The sequence below is a fragment of the Diadema antillarum genome, unplaced genomic scaffold, assembly GCF_040938485.1.
Source record: "Diadema antillarum isolate AM-2024a unplaced genomic scaffold, OU_Dant_1.0 seq00000561_RagTag, whole genome shotgun sequence".
Classification (NCBI taxonomy): Eukaryota; Metazoa; Echinodermata; class Echinoidea; order Diadematoida; family Diadematidae; genus Diadema; species Diadema antillarum.
In genome coordinates this window covers 1,176,239-1,194,883 of record NW_027271500.1, presented here as the reverse complement: position 1 = coordinate 1,194,883, position 18,645 = coordinate 1,176,239, and the positions used below count along the sequence as shown (strand labels likewise).

Genomic DNA, 18,645 nt, shown 5'->3' with positions numbered 1-18,645 from the left:
TGTGGCTTCTCTAGACTACTGTATACGCTATATATTTCGCGGGGGTTTTATTTTCGCGAATTTTGCGAGTCGGGAGCTATTCGCGAAATTAACAACACGCGAAAATATTACCTTCCAAAATGAATCCCTCGCCTTGATGATACGAACATTTCAGTACTAGTATACCATGTCACAGCTTACCGAACAGACCATACTGGCTAAGCTTGTTTACGCACGTCCACGTCTACTTACGAATACTGTAGAGAGCCAATCCATTATCGCAAGGGGACCACTCGTCAGAAATCTAGCGCGATGGACTTAACCACTTCAAAAATGTTGAATTCTAACTTACTAGTTCGCAGAGTTTGGCAAGTCTTTTTCATGCAGTGTATAACTAGTATCATTCTTATTTGCTAGTAAGTTGAAAATTCACACTTTCTTTGCCACTTCATATTTTCTCTGGTCCCCCAATCGCGAAAATGTGTGACAGCGGCAATTCGCGAAAATTTATGTACGCGAAAATTATAGCGTATACAGTAGCTTGAATCTCATCTTGTGGATCGAAACATAAACACATCCTCATATTGAAACTCGTGAGAGTTGGAGATAACCCCTCGATGTGTGTTCGTTGGCGGGGGGACGAGAAATTGTAACAACATTGCCTTTTCCTGTTCTATACATCAGAGAAGAAGAAGTCGACGTCCGAAGCCCCCATGGATAACCTTATGGCAGAACTCCAGAACTTCACGGGAAGACTCCGCCCCACTCCCAAACAGAGCAAAGCTGCACCCCAGGTGGATGTAAAGGGTACGTTGCCATGGCAATGTGCCAGGCAGCCATTTTTTTTTTTTTTTTACCTTGAGAGAGACATTAATGAAGGAATGTGAAATTTATTATTGTGTGTTCATGTGACAAATTACCAATGACTGTTACAGTGCACTCCCGTTATAACGAAATGCTCGGGACCGGCCGTTTTCTTTCGTTATAACGAAATTTTGTTATAACCGAACAAATACAATATATAACAAAAACAAGGTAACCACCCATGAATATGTCATATTATGTTTGTTGAATACTCATCATACTCTGGATAGCTATGTGAAATGGGATGGTACCTTTTTAATTTCGTTTGGATGTTACATTTAAAAAACAGCATAAAGTTGGTTTTTGTCACACAATAAGTCGTATAGAAAATGATAGTTAAGGATTCCGTTACAGATCTATTCCAAAGAGTATTTTCTTACTTAAGTTCGTTACTCCGAAAGACTCTTTGTTCCAAAGTTTCGCCATTCCCGGGAATCCAAAGGTTTGTTCATTATTTTGAAGCTTCGCTTTTCCGACGATTCGTTATTCAGAAAGTTCATAATTTAGATATAAATATATTGTTCGTTTTCCGAAGGCTCGTTGATCGGAAAATGAAATGAGTTTCGTCATTCCAAAGGTTTGTAAATGAAAAAATTAGAATGATTCACTGTTCTGAAGGTTTTTTAATCCGACAATGAAATAAGGTTTGTTATTCCGAAGGAGGTTTGTAAATCCCCCCCCTCAAAAAAAAAAAAAAAAAAAAAAAAAATGCGAAAGGTTAATTATTTCGTAGGTTCAGTTATCTTAAGACGATTATGAAGTTTGCAATTCCCAAGTTTTGTTAGTGGACATACCTTTTTCACCTTTGGATTAACGAAACTTTTTTTAATGTTCCGATTAACGAAAGTCTAGAATTCCTATCATTTCCTGACTAACGAACCGTCGTAATAAGAACCATATCTCATTGTCGGTTTAATGAACTTTAGTAATAACGAACTGTTTGAATAACACCAAAATGTTCGTAATAACAAACCCTATTTCATTTCCGAACCAACGGACATTTAGGTGTATAAGAATCTGTGTGTTTTGTAATAAAGTACCTTCGGAACAATAAAACAAACCTTGTTTAATTTCAGATTGCTGTATTACAATAATGCAAGTCCCCCTCGGAAACTGTGCAGGACACAAGGAGCGAATACGTACACAGTGATGTGAAGCGTTCGCCCATGCACAGACGCTATAAATGCTTATTCCGCTACGTATTTTCGGAAGCGATTCGCATTTCGTTATAACGGAGCACATTTCTTTTGTTTTTCTTTGTCAGTGGTGCTCAGAAAAGATTTCGTTATAACGGAAATTTCGCTATAACCGTGTTCGTTATAAGCGAATTTTGTACCACAGACTTCAATGGCGATAATTTTGGAACCAGAAGTTTTACTTCGTTATAACGAAATTTTGTTATAACCGTGTTCGTTATAACGGGAGTGCACTGTAGTAGTAACAATATTAAGCCTACACGTTGTATTTCACACTTACTCTGCAGGGGCTGAGGAACCACATTTTGGCTCTTAAAAAAAAAAAAAAAAAAACAGGCAAAAAAATTCAAAAATTCACAAAATCCAACTCCAAGAGACCCTTACACCCCTACCCCCTCATCCTCTAAAACATTCCTTGGCCCCTGTTCTGTGTTGCTCTACATTAATGTGGGTAGTGTGTACATCAGCATCATATAATTTTCTATAGATTTAGTTTGGTTGATATCACTAGTGATGGGTAGACAAGTACATGAAGCTTGATGTGTTCTGTAGGAATTGTAAACATTAATGAAAGGATAAAGGGTGAGGTTCACATTAAAATGGCCTTAAAAATATTATTTTTCCTGACTGCACTAGCTGCTATCACAGACATTGTGAAACAGAAGACACAGCTCAATAAGTTTAGTTTGTATTAATTTCATGATGATTTGGAGTGGAATATAGTTATGTCACAGAGTGAGAAAGATAGGATGAGTGTATCAGGATAATAGGGATAGGTGTTAATGTGCTCTCTATTTCTGTTGATATGATGCCATGCAGATGAGACAGACAGCAGCAATGGCATAACCACATTCCAGCTGAAGCCAACCAAGACCAAAACTATGAATGGAGATGCAGCGACGGCACCGCGGCCATCATCACCACCAAAGCACCAAAACGGCAACAACTCCACCCAGTCAAACGGGTACCGCCTGTCTCCAACGGGTGCCAACAACGCCCCTCCACCACCCACGGCGCCCAAGTCACCAAGGCCGACACCATCGATCATGCCCAAGCCAGGCAGAGCCAATGATGGTGGCACAACAGCACCGTCAACAGCGCCACCACCATCACCTCCCCAAAAGGCGCCGGCAGCATCTTCGCCACAGAGACCAGATTACAACAAGAGGATCTCGATGCCCGTCCAGCCCAGCCCAAAGTCGCCCGTGGCAGAGAGGACAAGAAAAGTCTCGGCACCAGAACCGGCGGGACTACCAGCAGCGGCGGCGCTTCAGCTGCCGGAGGGTTATGACTCCATGCCGGCGTGGAAGAAAGCCATGGTGGACAAGAAGATGAAGGAGGCAGTGGTACGTTTTCCACCATGTCAGAAATTCACAACTTTGCTCAAGTAGAGGTGGTCTACACGATTATCCAACTTAAAGACCATGATGAATTGTAATTTTCGATCAGTTATATATATATATATATACACAGATGATGTACTAAGATTATATCACATTGGGCTCTAAGTTAACAACCTGCAGAATGTTTGTCAAATGACATGGGATCTAGTAGTCAATAATGCCTTTAGGAAATCAATTTTAATATCTGTATACATCAACTTTTCCATATCAGACTGAGTTCATTCCAGCCCATATATCTATCAACTACCTAATCCATCCATCTATCCATCTAGCTGGGTAACTAATCTATTCTTGAATTTCTTTCTTTTTGTTATCGTTTCTCCTCTCTGCAGGCCAAGCAAGAAGAGGAGAGAAGAAAGCAGGAGGCCGAAGAGGCCAAGTGGCAGGGAGTGCCGCCATGGAAACGGAAGCTGATGGAGGAGAAGGAGAAGAAGAAGGTGGAGGAGACGGAGGCGGCCGTGGACAAGGAGCAGCAGGAGCGGGAGCAGAAGCTGCGCTCCATGCCGACCTGGAAGCGCAACATCGTCAAGAAGAAGATGGGTGAGAGCGCGGACGAGGGAGACGGCGGCGCCGAAACCACGTCCAGGGGAGCCTCGGGTTACGAAGAGACGTCAACGGCTCTATAAAAGCCACGGGGCACACCACTGATTATTACCTGTGCCTCGCTGACATAAAGAACTAGATATGGCTTGAGCGTGGGCATCAGGGGATGATGATGGTGCATATAAGTGACAACTGAAGGAACCGCTGTGGAGACTGGAAGACCCTTAAAGGAGACTCTCTACTTTACTCGCTCTGGAAGATGGTGGCGACGAGAAAACCCAGGGTCCAAACTACAAATTCTGTGAATACGGCGCTCCCGAGACAGATGCGAGTTGTGGATATTATGAGAGTTATCCGGCAAGAAAGAGGATATTGCTTATTTGCCATTTGAAGACCCTGGGAGAACCCAAGAGCTCGTTGCCATGGTGTCTTGGGGTTGTCATAGCAACGTATCTTTCTGAGATGCAGTCCATCTATGAGCGAGCATGTTCATGTCCAGAGCGTATGCAGCATTGTAAGAGGACAATATCAAAAATAAAAATGTAAAAGAATCATAGAAACTACATGCATTTATCTCCTACAAGCAGCATTTCTTCAATCGAACTGCAGAATTTCTTTGAACCTTTGAGGAAACACTTTGAACAAACCATGTCAAGCTCCATTTTAGAGTGAATTAAACAGGGTGGTTAGTATATATACTTTTATATGTTATGGAGGTATTGAAAAGAATGCAATGATAATGTTCTTGTTTGACTTAAGTACTTGATAACAACTTGTGCCAGTAACAAGGGGATTATGTCCTTGCTTGTATGTTGCTGTCATGGACAAGATTATATTTTTTGCCAAGCGTTAGACCTGGAATATTTATCAGAATCAAGAAAGGAGAATGACAAGCTATCGATGGTGTATATTTTCTTCGAGAGTTAAACCAGAAATGTCGGTGACACGTTGACACAAGTGTGGTCCTTGTAGATATTCAAATCCTAATTATATATTTACACACACGAATATCTGTAAATATTTTATTTAGTCGTGAGTATGCCTGCTGCAAAGGCAACATGTGAACATATAATGTTTTCAGTGAAAAAAATCACTAAGTGTGAGTGGTGGATATAAAATTTTCTTGATAGCATTTGCAATGACCAACCAGTGCAGTTATAAGTGGATATATATATCGTTGTAAAAAAGTATTAAAAACAGTAAACACCAGAATCTCCTATTGTGCAAACAGTGTAAGAGAGTGTGTGCGCATTATCATTCTCAAAAAAAAAGGAAAAACATGTTCCAGTAATAGGCTCAGCAGGCATAAGTCAAATTTCTCTGTGACCACTGTCTGATGGTCTCAAAGTCTGGTTGTTTCTTTGACAATATGGAAATGCTCGAATTCATCTTGTGGTGAATGTGTGAGGAGTACACACTACTCGTTGTACTGTGTCTACAGTGTATCCTGCTGTGAAACATTGTAATAATGATTGATTTTGGTCAGTGCAATGACAGTTTTTAAAATGATTCTTTTCATCGTTCTTGCTGTACGGAGTGCTCGCTTTGAATTTATCTCTCACAACACTGTACATTTGAGTGTTGCGCTTGTTTGCAATGCCAACACCAGAAAAAACATATCTGAGTTTCAATACACTAGTGCGCTGTGGTGTATCCTTTAATTGTGTGTTCTGTAAGGACCACACTCTGTGTTCTGTAAGGACCACACTGTGTGTATGCATGAGACACAGTAAGAAGTTGCCCCAGCTTTCATTATCAATCTGCTAAAATTTCTTTGTCACTTGCCACTTCGTTCCCCGCCTCCCCTCCTTTGTGAGAAGACGGCTTGCGAACCCAAGCAAACGTTTTTTGTTTTGCGCCCATTACGAACGCATTCCATGACACAGTGTGTGTGCAGTGCTGATACCAGTGTTTCGTAGTATGCCACCTCTTGACGTAATTACAGTCCTGAGCATGGAGTAGTTTCCTTTTAAGGCCTTTTTTTCCTGGAACTCTGTCGCTGCGATGCATGTTTTGTTTGTAATTGCACTGTCGAGCACGCTGAGGCCACATTTGTCGGACAGCGAGCGACATGCATATAGCTTGTAGCTGTGAATTAAGTGCTTCTTGTTGAGTTTTAATAATCGGTGCTGGATTTGCCTATGCATATTTAAAAGTTGTTTTTACTATTATAGTCATATGTATTTTATGGACTCGTCTGGTGCAACTCATTTCGACTAAATTCCCATCCAGCCAGACATTTTTACAACTGTTTGAATAGAAGCCATGATTGATGCATTATACGCTGTATTGCATTAATTTGTCCATATTTCTTCAATACTGCATTTGTTGCTTTTTGACTTTTTTGCAAATTTTGATGGGGGTCATTATATCATCAGTGTACCAAATCATAAATGAAAATCCAAAATAGAAGGACATAGCCATTCTTTCTAGCATTAATCAGGTAAAGGAGTTGTGGTTCTGCCACCCTTTATGTAAAAACTGGATAATGATCTTTCAAACGATCAAATGCAGAACTCATTCCTATTGGTATCTCCCACAAATGTTTTATCATTTTATTACTATGAGCACAGCCTCATACAACCTGGGCCATGATCAACAATATTTTTGAATTATCTAAGTGTTCCATGTTTTGCAGTATTAAACTAATTTCTACACCTGTATTGTCAGTATTTAGCATAAGTGAATAAAAGATGATATATGTGTGGTGTTGGCATAATGAAAATATTTGATATGATGTAGTTACTTCAAAGTTCAAATGAAGTGTAGTACTCACACAACTGAGCAGGCTTTATTGCTCAAATACAACCACGTCCATCAACTCATTGTTTATTTCGCACAAGAATTGTAACTACAGTCATTTTGTTTTGTTATGTAGTGGAATCATTCCTGCACCTATACACAAAGATAGTGTGAAAACAATATTGATGTGTTTTAAGTTTTAGATGTGAAAGGGTGATTGAGTTTTACAGGAAGAACAAAATCCATAGTAGATGTTGCTCTTTTGGACCCTTTACATGGCACAAATGATGCTGGGACTAGAAAACTATTTGTGGTTACTGGAGCTGAGACTACATGTCACACTGACAGAATTGATAAAGAAACCAAGTTCTTGTACATTATTTGTCGTGCTGCCAGTTACGCATAACTTTAACTTGAATTCTGAAAGTCTAGTGAAGTATAAACTGGCAATTTTCTGGAAGGGTCTAGATTGGAGCAAAAAAAAGCAAAACTTGATGACTTGACCAATCATTTCATGCTCTCAAATTATTGTGTATTATTAAGAGGCCTAAATTTTTGCAAATATTTTAATTGAATTTAATTTTATATTATTCGTGCCCTGGGATAAGACTAACACCCTTCTGAGTTTTTGCATTCCATTTGCACTCATTTCTTTAGCCAAGTTTTTTTATGTCATACTAAGACCACATTTATTGTTTAATACTACCATACATAATATACTCTTCATTCCTCTCTTTCTAATAAGACATAAAGGAAACAAACTTTATTCTTTGTAGATGACATCTGATATTTTATTTTGGGGCTGGTTCCCATACGATTTGTCCATATTGTTGCTTTATGTTTACCTTCAGTATTAGTTACTACATTTATATGATATGTTATGTTATGTTATGTTTGAAGGAGACAAACACAAGAATGTTATACTTTTATGGCCCTGTTTTATGAAGAGTTATAATTGATTATATAGTTGATTTCTATCATACGCATGTGTTAGTCTATGGCAGCCTGTGTGGTACGGAAATTTATAATTGATTGTATCTTTCGATAAAACAGGGCCTACATCAGTTATGATGGTGTAGAATTATTTAAAAGAAAGTAAACCATTTGAGCTTGTTTTGCAACTTACATCAAATATATTCACAGCTAGGGAAGCACCAAAAGGATTTTTACACTAGCCATTTCTAAGTGGTATAGAGTTTACAAGTCTTCTACATATGTATGTTGCTCGTGTGTCTGAATGACAATAAAAGTGTTATAGAAGCATGCACGATTCAGAGCTGTTACTGGACAAACTTGAGTTCTCTAGTCATATACTAGGACACTTTGTGTGCAGATGTCAAATGCTTAAATGTCCGAATGCTCAAATGTGTATAAATATCTTTTTTTTTTCTCTCTCTCTCTCTCTTTTAAGCTTTAGTGTTTGTGTGTGTTATCTTCTAGAATTAAAACCCAAATAAAAACATGAATTGTAGTCATCTTTGCCTAGAGATGTGGCAATTTCAAATCTGTAAATTCATATTGGGCCTCATTCAGTTCAGTGTTCTTTGGGAATTAGAAAAAAAAGAGTGCAGTAGGGTTCTCCAACAGCTAACATCTCACACTATTAACTTGAAATGTGTATTGAAGGCTGCCAGGAGCCACTTCCCATACATAAAGGAAAATCCCAGCTGCAAAAAGTTTTGCCCGACAAACATGAAAAAAACGAATTTGAATACAAGCATTATTAACAATGAATAAGCTTGCGTTGTGGAATGATTATGTGTTTGGTTTTTTTTAAGACAGTTTGCTTTGAATATGTACACTGCACTGTCAAGATACCAGGTACTATCTTCAGAAGAAAAAAAATATATAATTGAGAAAAACATTGAAAGTATTTGAAATGCCCAGAAAATGAAGGCTGTATTCCTCATGAAGGAAATGAATTAATCTGAGGAGCTAAGAAAAAATAGCACAATTTGTGTGGGGGAGAGTGTGAACCCTGACAACCTAAACTAATAGGCCTATCATTGGCATCAACAGGCTGGACCTGTATGTAAGGTAAAGATAATGTCAATATTTTTTGTCTGTCATTTGTTTAATTGGACTTTCATTCTATTGTGTAGTTTGATTCCTGCCTCATACATGCCGCCTCAGAGTAAAATTGTGGTACTGTTGCATAAAATCTTCACAGTTTTTGTTTCACCAGTTTCCTGGTAATGTCACCTAAGATAGGTAGTACAGTTCTTGCTCTTACTGTATTAAAAAAAAAAGGAAAAGTAAGTTGTACCCACTAAATTGGCATCTCTTTTATCGCTTAACTCTGTTCATTTTCAAAGATTTCTCAATATTTTGATCTGGATGGTTGAAAACCAGATTCACTTTTACTGTGTTACAATGTGCACACACATACACATGTTGTCTTGCATCCTCCGTGATGCTATGTTTTGAACGGTGAATGAAAATGGTTGACATTTTTAATCACTCCAGAGCGATTTAAAAAAAAAAAGTTTCTGAAGTTTGTATGCGTGCCAGTGACAGTAAACAAGGAGGTATTTGTGCACATTTTTGGTAATATCCATTTGTATCGCAGTAAGGGAGAAATCTCTGCACCATGCAATATGGTTTCTTTTTTTGTGTGTGTGGTGCACAGATTTTGGTGGGAAAAATCTTGTATATTTTATGCCGAACAAACTGTGAGATGTTTATGTCGACAACGGCACTACAGTGAGTGTTCATGTTCACGATTGTATGTATGTGGAAGGGAGAATAAAAAGAAAGGACACTAAATCACAATATTCGTGCATTCCTGTTTGCTGATCCTTTATTGCTTTTACTACTATTGTAGATATTGGCATTTAAGAATATACACACACTTTAACAGGCTTGGGTATGTCCACGTTTACATTGATGATACCACGAAATGAATAAGTTTTTCACAACTTTTTTTTCAATATAGTGCATGTTCTTGCAGGAAAGGAATTAATTCTTGCACAGGGAAATAGTGTTTGTTTTCTTCTTTTTTTTAAAACCTTATTTACAACGACAAACATGTGTTTTGCCATGCATTATTCCAGAATAAGACGCACTCCAAAAATTTGTGTCATTCACCCTTATGCATTTAGATTCAATCTGAGCCCTTCACCTCGTAAGAAAAACAAACAAACAAACAAACGAACAAGCAAACACTAATCATGTTTTCATCACAAGTGTAATGTAGTACAGTAAATGCCTAATCAAGACAAAACATGCAGTATTAAAGTATTTGTAGTAATGACAACTAATAAGGTGCACGCATGTCATTTGTTCTCAGACATACTTATATTGACAAGTTTCACAAAATGCTCAGATATATTTTTTTAAACTAATGGCCAAAGAAAATCCCTGTCATTTGCACCAGGAAAATAAAAGAATTGAAAAGGAGAAATCAATATACAAACCAAGAAATACAACTCTCAGAGCACTAGACAGGGCAAATGTTGAAAAAGGTATCATGAAAGTGGACTACTTTGTTAGGGAAGGCACAAAGTTGACAGAGGAATATTTTCATGCTGATATCAATTTCTCTCTTTTTTCTCTCTCTTTTTTTTTTTGCAATACAAACAATGCCAACATTCATGTGAATACAAAACAAAAACAAACTTGCATGTTTTTCATTTCTTTTCTTATTTTATAATTGCGCCCAAATTTTGAATATAAGATGTCTTAAATATTTGTAATGCCATGAAGGATGGTGGAAAGAGCAATAACCTCAAAATGGGTAGAAGTAAGGAAACACCCTTCTGTCTGACATTTGGGACACAGCCGAGACTGCCAAGACAAACGACCTTTGGCAATCCTCAAATTGGTAGCCAACTTCAGTCTGCCAAAACCACTGATCTCTGAAGGGAGTATCTGGATATCTCATTGGCCAATCGCTTTGAAGCCACAGTGCCACCATCTTACCATGCACATTGCCATACACTTGCGTAGAGAGCTCACAACATCACATGATCATAGTGACAGACTCCTCTGCGCGAAAATGGCTATAAATCTCCATAGAGTGTGCCCGCTAAGATGGCAGCTTGGTGGCTTCAATTGTTTGTACAGTGTGGATAAGCCAATGACATATCCAGATATATAAAGTTGTATCTCCAATAAAGATCAGTGGTCAGAAAACACAACCAGACTTCACTGTACTGCACATACCGAAATTATCACAGGAGTGAGAATGGACCATTGATAATGTTTTTGCAACATAATTTCACCAGTATATCAATGACTGTTTTAGAGCTAGTTTCCTTATCTAGCCTGAGGTTTCTCTTGACCATTTCCCACATTATGAATGATAGCATCTTCCTAAATGCCTCAAGAGAATGGAAAATCTCCTCTGTTGATAATAATAAGTCAAGCACAGAGAACAAAATGGTAGAAGTTTCAATAAAACTTGACACAGATGAAGAAAATTACAGCACAGAAATTTTCACAGCAGTGATGGTTGTGTAGGTCACAATCTTCTCCAAGTCAGAAAAAATAATGATGTCAATTCGTCACAATACTCTTTATTTTGGGTACACAGAAAATACATGTATATAATCCATGATTCAGTTGTTGTAATCATTTCTCAGTCATTGCAGCTCTGAAACAATCGATGTAACAGGGGCGGATCCAGGAATTCCGTAAAGAGGGGGCGCGTTAACAAAATTAAAGGGGGCGCATGTGCACACACCACTCCCCCATTTTTTCTTTTTATTTCTTTTATTTAAAAAAAAAAAGAATAAAGGGGGTGGCGTATGCCCGGTGCGGTCCTCCCTGGATCCGCCACTGTGTAAATAGCACAATTTTTGCTTGAATTTGTGTCTTTATAAAACATTTCTGTGCATGCATTGTACGAATGGGAGACTTGTAGGGCCATGCCAATACAGACTGTATATTCAGCTATTCCATTTGCATTATCAGACTGATCATTACAACTGTTCAGTTAACTCTTTACCCACTGAGGACGAGCTGATTTTGCTATAACACTCATTTCCCATATAGACACCTGCCCGAGTATATTCGGAACTAATCTTTAACGGGTTAAAATTCTATACTTTTCCCAGTCTATGTCTCATTTCAATGTAAGTTCTACCACTCTGATATGAATTTATTTAATTTTTCAAAGTGAAATTGAACATATGTGACAGTGCATCACAAAACGAACAAAAAGTCGCACACACTGAATTTGCGTGATGACTGAAAATATGTGACTTGGGTCAACCTAGCCGATCTTGACTTTTTCATATTTTCTGGAAGAGGAATTCTTCTTTTACATCATGCTTAAATTTGGGATCATAAAACGGGCAGGAAAGTGTGTGTGGGTTTTTTTTAGCAGTTTATCTCGAACATTTTTGGTAGAATAGTGTGATAAGGTGTGTCTTTAGAGTCCCCTATTAATTTCTGAAAAACCTCGTACACACTCTTCACTTTCAACTCTAATAATTTTTAAAAGGATAATGCTACTGCTTTGAAAGTTGGCTTTAATTATGGACAAAATGTGTAAATGAGGCATGCTGAATTTCAGTTTAATCTGATAATCCCTTCATTGTTGTTACTCCAGTGGTTTACTTCCTGTTTTTTGTCCCATTCATCACACAGCCAGCAAGGCCTGGTACAGGTTAAGCGCTTGAATAGACACTGTACTTCAGAGCCTCTTTTCTCAGTTCACACTTTTCCTGAGTTTGTGTTTTCTTTCCAATATTTACATAGGTTAGGAGAGTCCATTTGATTTGAGTTATACATCATTTTAAACCTTAAAGTCTGCTCTTTCAGGATATGGTCTTAACTAAAAATTCATGTCTGGCGACTTTTTGTTTGTTTTGTGGTGCAGGGTCACATATGGTGAGTTTTCACTTCAAGGCCCTTGGGATTGTGCAATGCACACAGAATACAGAGTTGCATGAGAGGTAGCACCAATCTAGACAATTTTTACAAGTTTGGAAAACTGAAGACTTCTCTGCTTTGACTTTTCCATCTGCTCCCAATCATCAACTCCTAAGAACTCATAAATGAGGTATACTTTCATTCAATATTCAGCCTGCAAATAAAATAATGATGTTGACAAGAATCACATAATAAAGTACTGTAATTTAATAATGATGATACAAAGTGCAGTAAACAATTTAAAGCTGGTATTCTGAAAAAAACTATTTCACCTAAAAATTTTCAGCCCATAACAAGTGGTATTTTGCAGAAAATTTTATGCAATTTCTAACACAAATGTCCGGGCATATTGACATGTACGCCCCATACATCATCAGTAACCAGTGACATACTCGCTCATATAAACATAATTTCTTATGCCAATCTCTGCAGATTCAAAAACACAACAAAACAAAACATTCTGCTGCACAGCAAGAAAAACATATTTTTCAGGCAAAAATCATATTCTGTTTTAAAAATGGATGAAAGTGTACGCTAAGCATACTAAAATCACATTTCTACAAAAAAACATATTTCATTTTTTCTAAATAGATTTTCTTAATTTTGATGAAGAAAAAATGCACTAAATGTTGTAAATGCATTCATTGCTATCTTCCTTTAGAACTAGGAAGATTTTTGTCTATGAGCTAAAGTATAATATCAACATTCAGTTTCAAATTACTAGTCTACCAAAAAAAAAAAGTGACATGGGGAAGAACAATTCGAGCTTCAAAGTGTTTTTAGAATACAGCGCCAGGATAGCACATGTCACTCATATGAATGATTAAGACACAAAACAATTTCCTGAGTTGTCAAATTACTTTCCTGCCATAAAACCAAATACATCAATGACGATTATTACACATCACACTTGTTTGGAAAAAAACTCATATTTTTTGGTGTTGTACATCTTCCACGTATGAATATGAATACAGCCAGTTAGCACAGAGGTAGCAAGATAAAACGAATTAGTTTGCAGCATTAGAAAAAAAAACAATCAATTTACAAAGTACTAGTTATCCCAAGGTACTTTTTTTCACTGTTTTCAACAGAATTTTAAAACAACAACAACAACAACAAAACAAGCCATCTAGTTTCATCTTTTACCTGCTGTGCTTCAATTCCCAACTTTGGCATATTCAGTTTTACTTTGCAACCTCAATTCATTGCACTCTATTACAAGCAACAAATCACTTTTTGGCACATTCTTTGGCACATTTTTTGCTTCTATCTTCTACGACTTTCTGCTCCTAAGCTCTTCACACTGAGGGGATTGTTGGAAGACTTTGGCTGCCATTCCTCATTTCCTGATAATAGGGAACTTTAGATTTTAGACGTGCTGACGTTCAAAGGAAAAAACCATGCTCTGAGCGTGCGCAGAAGCGCGCGTCAAGTCTATCTATTTTTATATCCCTCACAAATTGCTTCTCGTCCTCTGATTGGTCGAGAGCACTGTAAACAACAAAACATAATTCTACCATACAAATCCGCGTATGACTATTCTCCCTAGGGAAATAGTACAAAAACTATATCACGCTGGTGAAATTCGCCCCTTTTTTGCTTCGCGTCGCGACGCGAAAATTTTTATGTGTAAATGAATGGGTATTGCAGCACCTTCACTCTGCGAGAGATTTCGCGTACAAATGAATGGGTATCGCAGCACCTCCTCTTCACGAGAGATTTCATGTACAAATGTATGGGTATCGCGGCGCCAGCGCCTCGCGAGAGGTTTCATGTAAAAATGAATGGGTATCGGCCACGTATCGGTGCCTACGCTTCCCGAAAATGAAAGGTCAATTCTTACGCACACATGAATGAGTTTCGCACACCATGCGCAGACGATGCAAACAGTACAGTAGTATGCGTTAAGTGCGTGAGAAAAATTTCCTCGGTGATCGGTCAACCGCGAAGTGTAAACATGCAATAAAAACATGGATGCCTCCAGTTCTCGAGAGAGCTTGGTTGGAAACGCAGATCAACCTAGATTTGATCTTTTAATGGAGGATGAATTGCAAGAGTTCATCAATTCGAGAGATAGTGCAAATACTAAGAAGCAAATCAGATATGGTGTCTCCGTTTTTACAGACTTTTGCCAGCAGATCAAGACAGACTTTGAAAATGTCACCAACCTTGAGCTGGATGTCGTGTTGTCCAAATTCTATGCCGGGGCACGTAACAAGAAGGGAGAACACTACTCGGCAAAATCGATGCAAGCAATCCGATTTGCATTGCAGCGCCATTTTATGGTAAGCCGGAATATCGACATCATCAAGGCAAAAGAGTTTTCTCTCTCAAACAAAACATTTAAGACATTGCTAGGAAAGTTGAAAGCATGTGGAAAGGGGAGCGTGAAACATCATCCCCCGATCTCTGCCGATGACATGAAACTCATCCAGGCAAGTCTGGATCGCAATACAGCGAAAGGGCTGCAAGACAAGGTATTTCTTGATGTAATGCTCCACTCTGCCAATCGCGGAATGGAAAACCTTCGTGCAATGAAACCAGAAGATTTCATTTTGCACCAGCAAGGAAATAATGAATTCTTCACCCTTCGAGACATGAGTACAAAAACCCATCAGGATGATGATGCCGAGAGTCAAAAAAGGACAAATGCACTCATTGCCAGGAAATCCTCGATGTCCAGTCACAAACCTCAAAAGGTATTTGTCCAAACTCAATCCCAAATGTTCCTGCATGTGGCAGAGGCCAAGAGAGAGAGTTACTGAGGAAGAAGTGGTATGGTATGCAAATGTACCCCTAGGCAAAAACACATTGGCAACCATGACCAAAATGCTCAGTGAAAACGCTGGATGTTCAAAGTCGTACACTAACCACTCTCTCCGCGCAACCAGCGTAACACTCCTTGACCATGCTGGGTATACATCTAGGGACATTATGACCGTTTCAGGTCATCGCTCGGAGACTTCAATCAAGAACTATGTTCGTACAAGTGAGGAGTTGAAAAGGAAAATGTCTGACACAATTTCCACAAATATCAATGCTGGCATGGCTGATCTAGAAGAGGTGCTACCTGACGATGTTTTGGAAAAAAATGTCCGCAGCAATGCTCCTCATCCTTCAACAGCAACCACTGATCCCATCAATGACGACACAGATCTTGTGATCTTCACAGACAGTCAACTGGAATCCATAGAAAGTGTGATGAACTTCCAAATACCGTCCCATTGCACGATATCACTGATTTTAGCAGTGTAGAAACAGCTACAACATCAGGCTACTCCATGAATATGAACATGGTGAATAGTGTTCAGCCACAGTACAATTTCCATGGCTGCACTGTGAGCATCTACAATGTCTCCAACTAATGAAACACTCGGAATGTGTATAAAGTGTATATAGAAATGTACGGTACGCTACATGGGTACTACTCACAACAGACGCTTTAGTCCATTCTGCTGGCTGTGGATGTGTTGCAGCGTAAGTCTGCTTTTTCTGTGATTTGTTGATTTTGTCATCTGTTACTCATGTTAGGGCCTAAGTCCCTAACTTCAGGCCAACCACACGCCTGTGTCTTTACCATCCAGCCACACGAGTGTGGTTAGCCATGGCCCTAGTCGCTGGATACAGCCACACTCGTGTGTAATGTACATATCCACACACACGAAGAAGCTTTTTATTGCGTAGCGGGCCGGCCACACATCAACACGCGATCGATATCCGGCCGGCCCAGCCCGGGCGCCCGCCCACCCGGCGCGGCCGGCTGAGCTGAGCTGCGCTGCTGCATGTGCGTATAATGCGAGTAATTTCGATGTCGACTTCTTCCCATTAAAGGCATTGCGGATTTCGGCCTGTCCGCTACAACCGATAGGTGGCGCACCGTATATGGAATCCACCGAATTGGCTGCCATTGAACGGACGAAAGAAACTGAAAAGTCCATCTTTTGCATACACTCCACGCTCGGCAGTCCACAAAATGCGAAGAACAGTGCTACGTATTTTAAACCAACATTTACCAAATGACAGCGACCCCACTTTCAGATTCGTTGCCACTGAAAACACAATGAAATGTTCTACATTACCTACCCTATTTATTTGGCTACTTTTACAACTACAGACAGTTTCATGACATACCTGTGCTACAGTTGGATTATATACATCATAATTCATAGTTAAAATGATTTTTATTTAATTGAATAAATATGTAAATGAATGTATAGACAACATTAATCACATGTAGAAACTAGAATCTGTAATGGTTATGCATGCAAGTAAGTTAGAACTACTGGAATATATCCTAGACCCATATATTTTCATTTAACTCTTTATTTTGCTGTTAATTGAAAGCATAACATTTAGGCTGTACTTATCATCTTGTAAAGGTCTTTTACAAACCCAGTTTAGAGATCTAGAGTACGTAGTCAATCTGAATATCACCCTTCCCCTTTATATCTATGATCTGCTTTTATCTTTAGAATGAGGAAAGCCACATTCAGTTATATACTGAACCAGCTGTGTTCACATCTTCTTAAGAAGGATGCTGTGTTGGGATTAGGCCATCAGTCTAGACCATAGTCTAGCCATTACATTGTGGAAACTTGCTACCAATATCGAGTACAGGACTCTGGCAGGATTATTAGGCATTGGAAGATCTACAGTTTGTGTGATTTTCTTGGAGACGGTGCACGTACTTGTTCACGAATCAGCTTTTTACTCACACCTTAAAGAGACCAACCACTCATTAAACAACAAGAATGTGGTGATGCTCGACAGAGAGGCACATTGGTTTGAACGAAGCATAAAAGAATCGATTTGGGAACGAGTGGAGGAACCCAGTTTCAACAGGAAGGGGGGCCTTCATTTCAACCTTTCACATGCTTGCGACTGGGCGATCCCAGATATTCCGAGCCATCTTTCACGCACTGAAAGCGCATCAGTGTGTGACTACAGGGGCATCGAAAAAGGGAATGCACAGAATGCCATGTCACTGTGTATAATTTGATACGGCACTATCAAACAATGCATGACATTGAGAAGGAAACTGCAACAGACGGATCAATTGCAGAAAGCCGGGCAGATGGGCATGGCAGAGGTGGAGGGTCAGATCAGCAGACGATGCTAAAATGACTTGTCCCATGCCAAACTGCCAGGCGAGGGTCCATGCCATCAGGTCCATCAAAAACCAACAGATGGTAATATATCATTTTAGAATTTAAGGTGATTACATTTTTGGAAGTAGGTCAGTGTATTTTTGACTTAAGTAGTGATCCTATAACATAAGTAGAGCCCGAGGGGTTTGATACTTATTTGAGATTGAAGAATAACATTAAATGGAAGCACCCTATATGTATCAATTAGGAGTGCGTCAGCATTTTAAGTTGTAAAGTGACATCGAATTAAAGATTTCATGGATGTTTAGAGAGTACATGATGCTACCAATATGAATCATCAGCCTCCTTTTACATTCCCATGCACCGTGTTAAAAACTTGGAATGGTTCAATACAGAATGAATTTCAAACAATAAACATGTAATCCTAAAATTATGACACTCCCACTTGCTGTCAATGAGAGATGCATATACCATGTGTACAACTTTATATCCCCTATTATACAACACCTATTTAGAATGTAGCTATCCGATTGGTCGATTGCCCATCACGTGACATTTAGGGAAACGTTCTACAATGCACGCTCTGGCTGTCTCAGCGTGCAATTTTGGTTCGACCTAAATGTTCTATTGCACGCGCTCTGATGTCACAATAAACAAACATGTGCCGCGCGCACTCAACAATTACAAGCACGCTTACAAGTGCGTACTTTTGTCACTCATTTTTGTAAACAACTTCGTTTCGCATGTACGTACAATTTGTACGTAACGTACGTACACACATGTAGTGTTATACAGTGACTGCGACCGTGAGGCTACTCATTCGTCTTTCACTGAAAATGGTTGCCATTTCTGTGCTAAATTCAAGAATCTGTGAGTACCAAATCTGTTGATGTTCGAGGTGTTGTATAAAACAAATAGTGTATGGTCTTTACT

General features: G+C 38.9%; 2 protein-coding genes across 2 annotated transcripts in view; both read left to right on the top strand.

Moving 5' to 3' along the window:
• LOC139735009 (unconventional myosin-XVI-like) overlaps positions 1 to 4,439 on the top strand; it is a 188,753-nt gene extending 184,314 nt beyond the window's left edge. Inside the window, exons 29-31 of the mRNA XM_071645783.1 lie at positions 664 to 786; positions 2,859 to 3,385; positions 3,775 to 4,439. Of these exons, the coding sequence (XP_071501884.1) occupies positions 664 to 786; positions 2,859 to 3,385; positions 3,775 to 4,068 (944 nt within the window). The 3' untranslated portion in view covers positions 4,069 to 4,439. The remainder of the gene's footprint in view (positions 1 to 663; positions 787 to 2,858; positions 3,386 to 3,774) is intronic.
• A 10,135-nt stretch (positions 4,440 to 14,574) lies between these two features.
• On the top strand, positions 14,575 to 15,369 carry LOC139734992 (uncharacterized). Its single transcript, XM_071645768.1, has one exon. It carries the CDS (start codon positions 14,575 to 14,577, stop codon positions 15,367 to 15,369), a length of 795 nt encoding a protein of 264 aa, XP_071501869.1.
• The last annotated feature ends 3,276 nt before the right edge of the window (positions 15,370 to 18,645 follow it).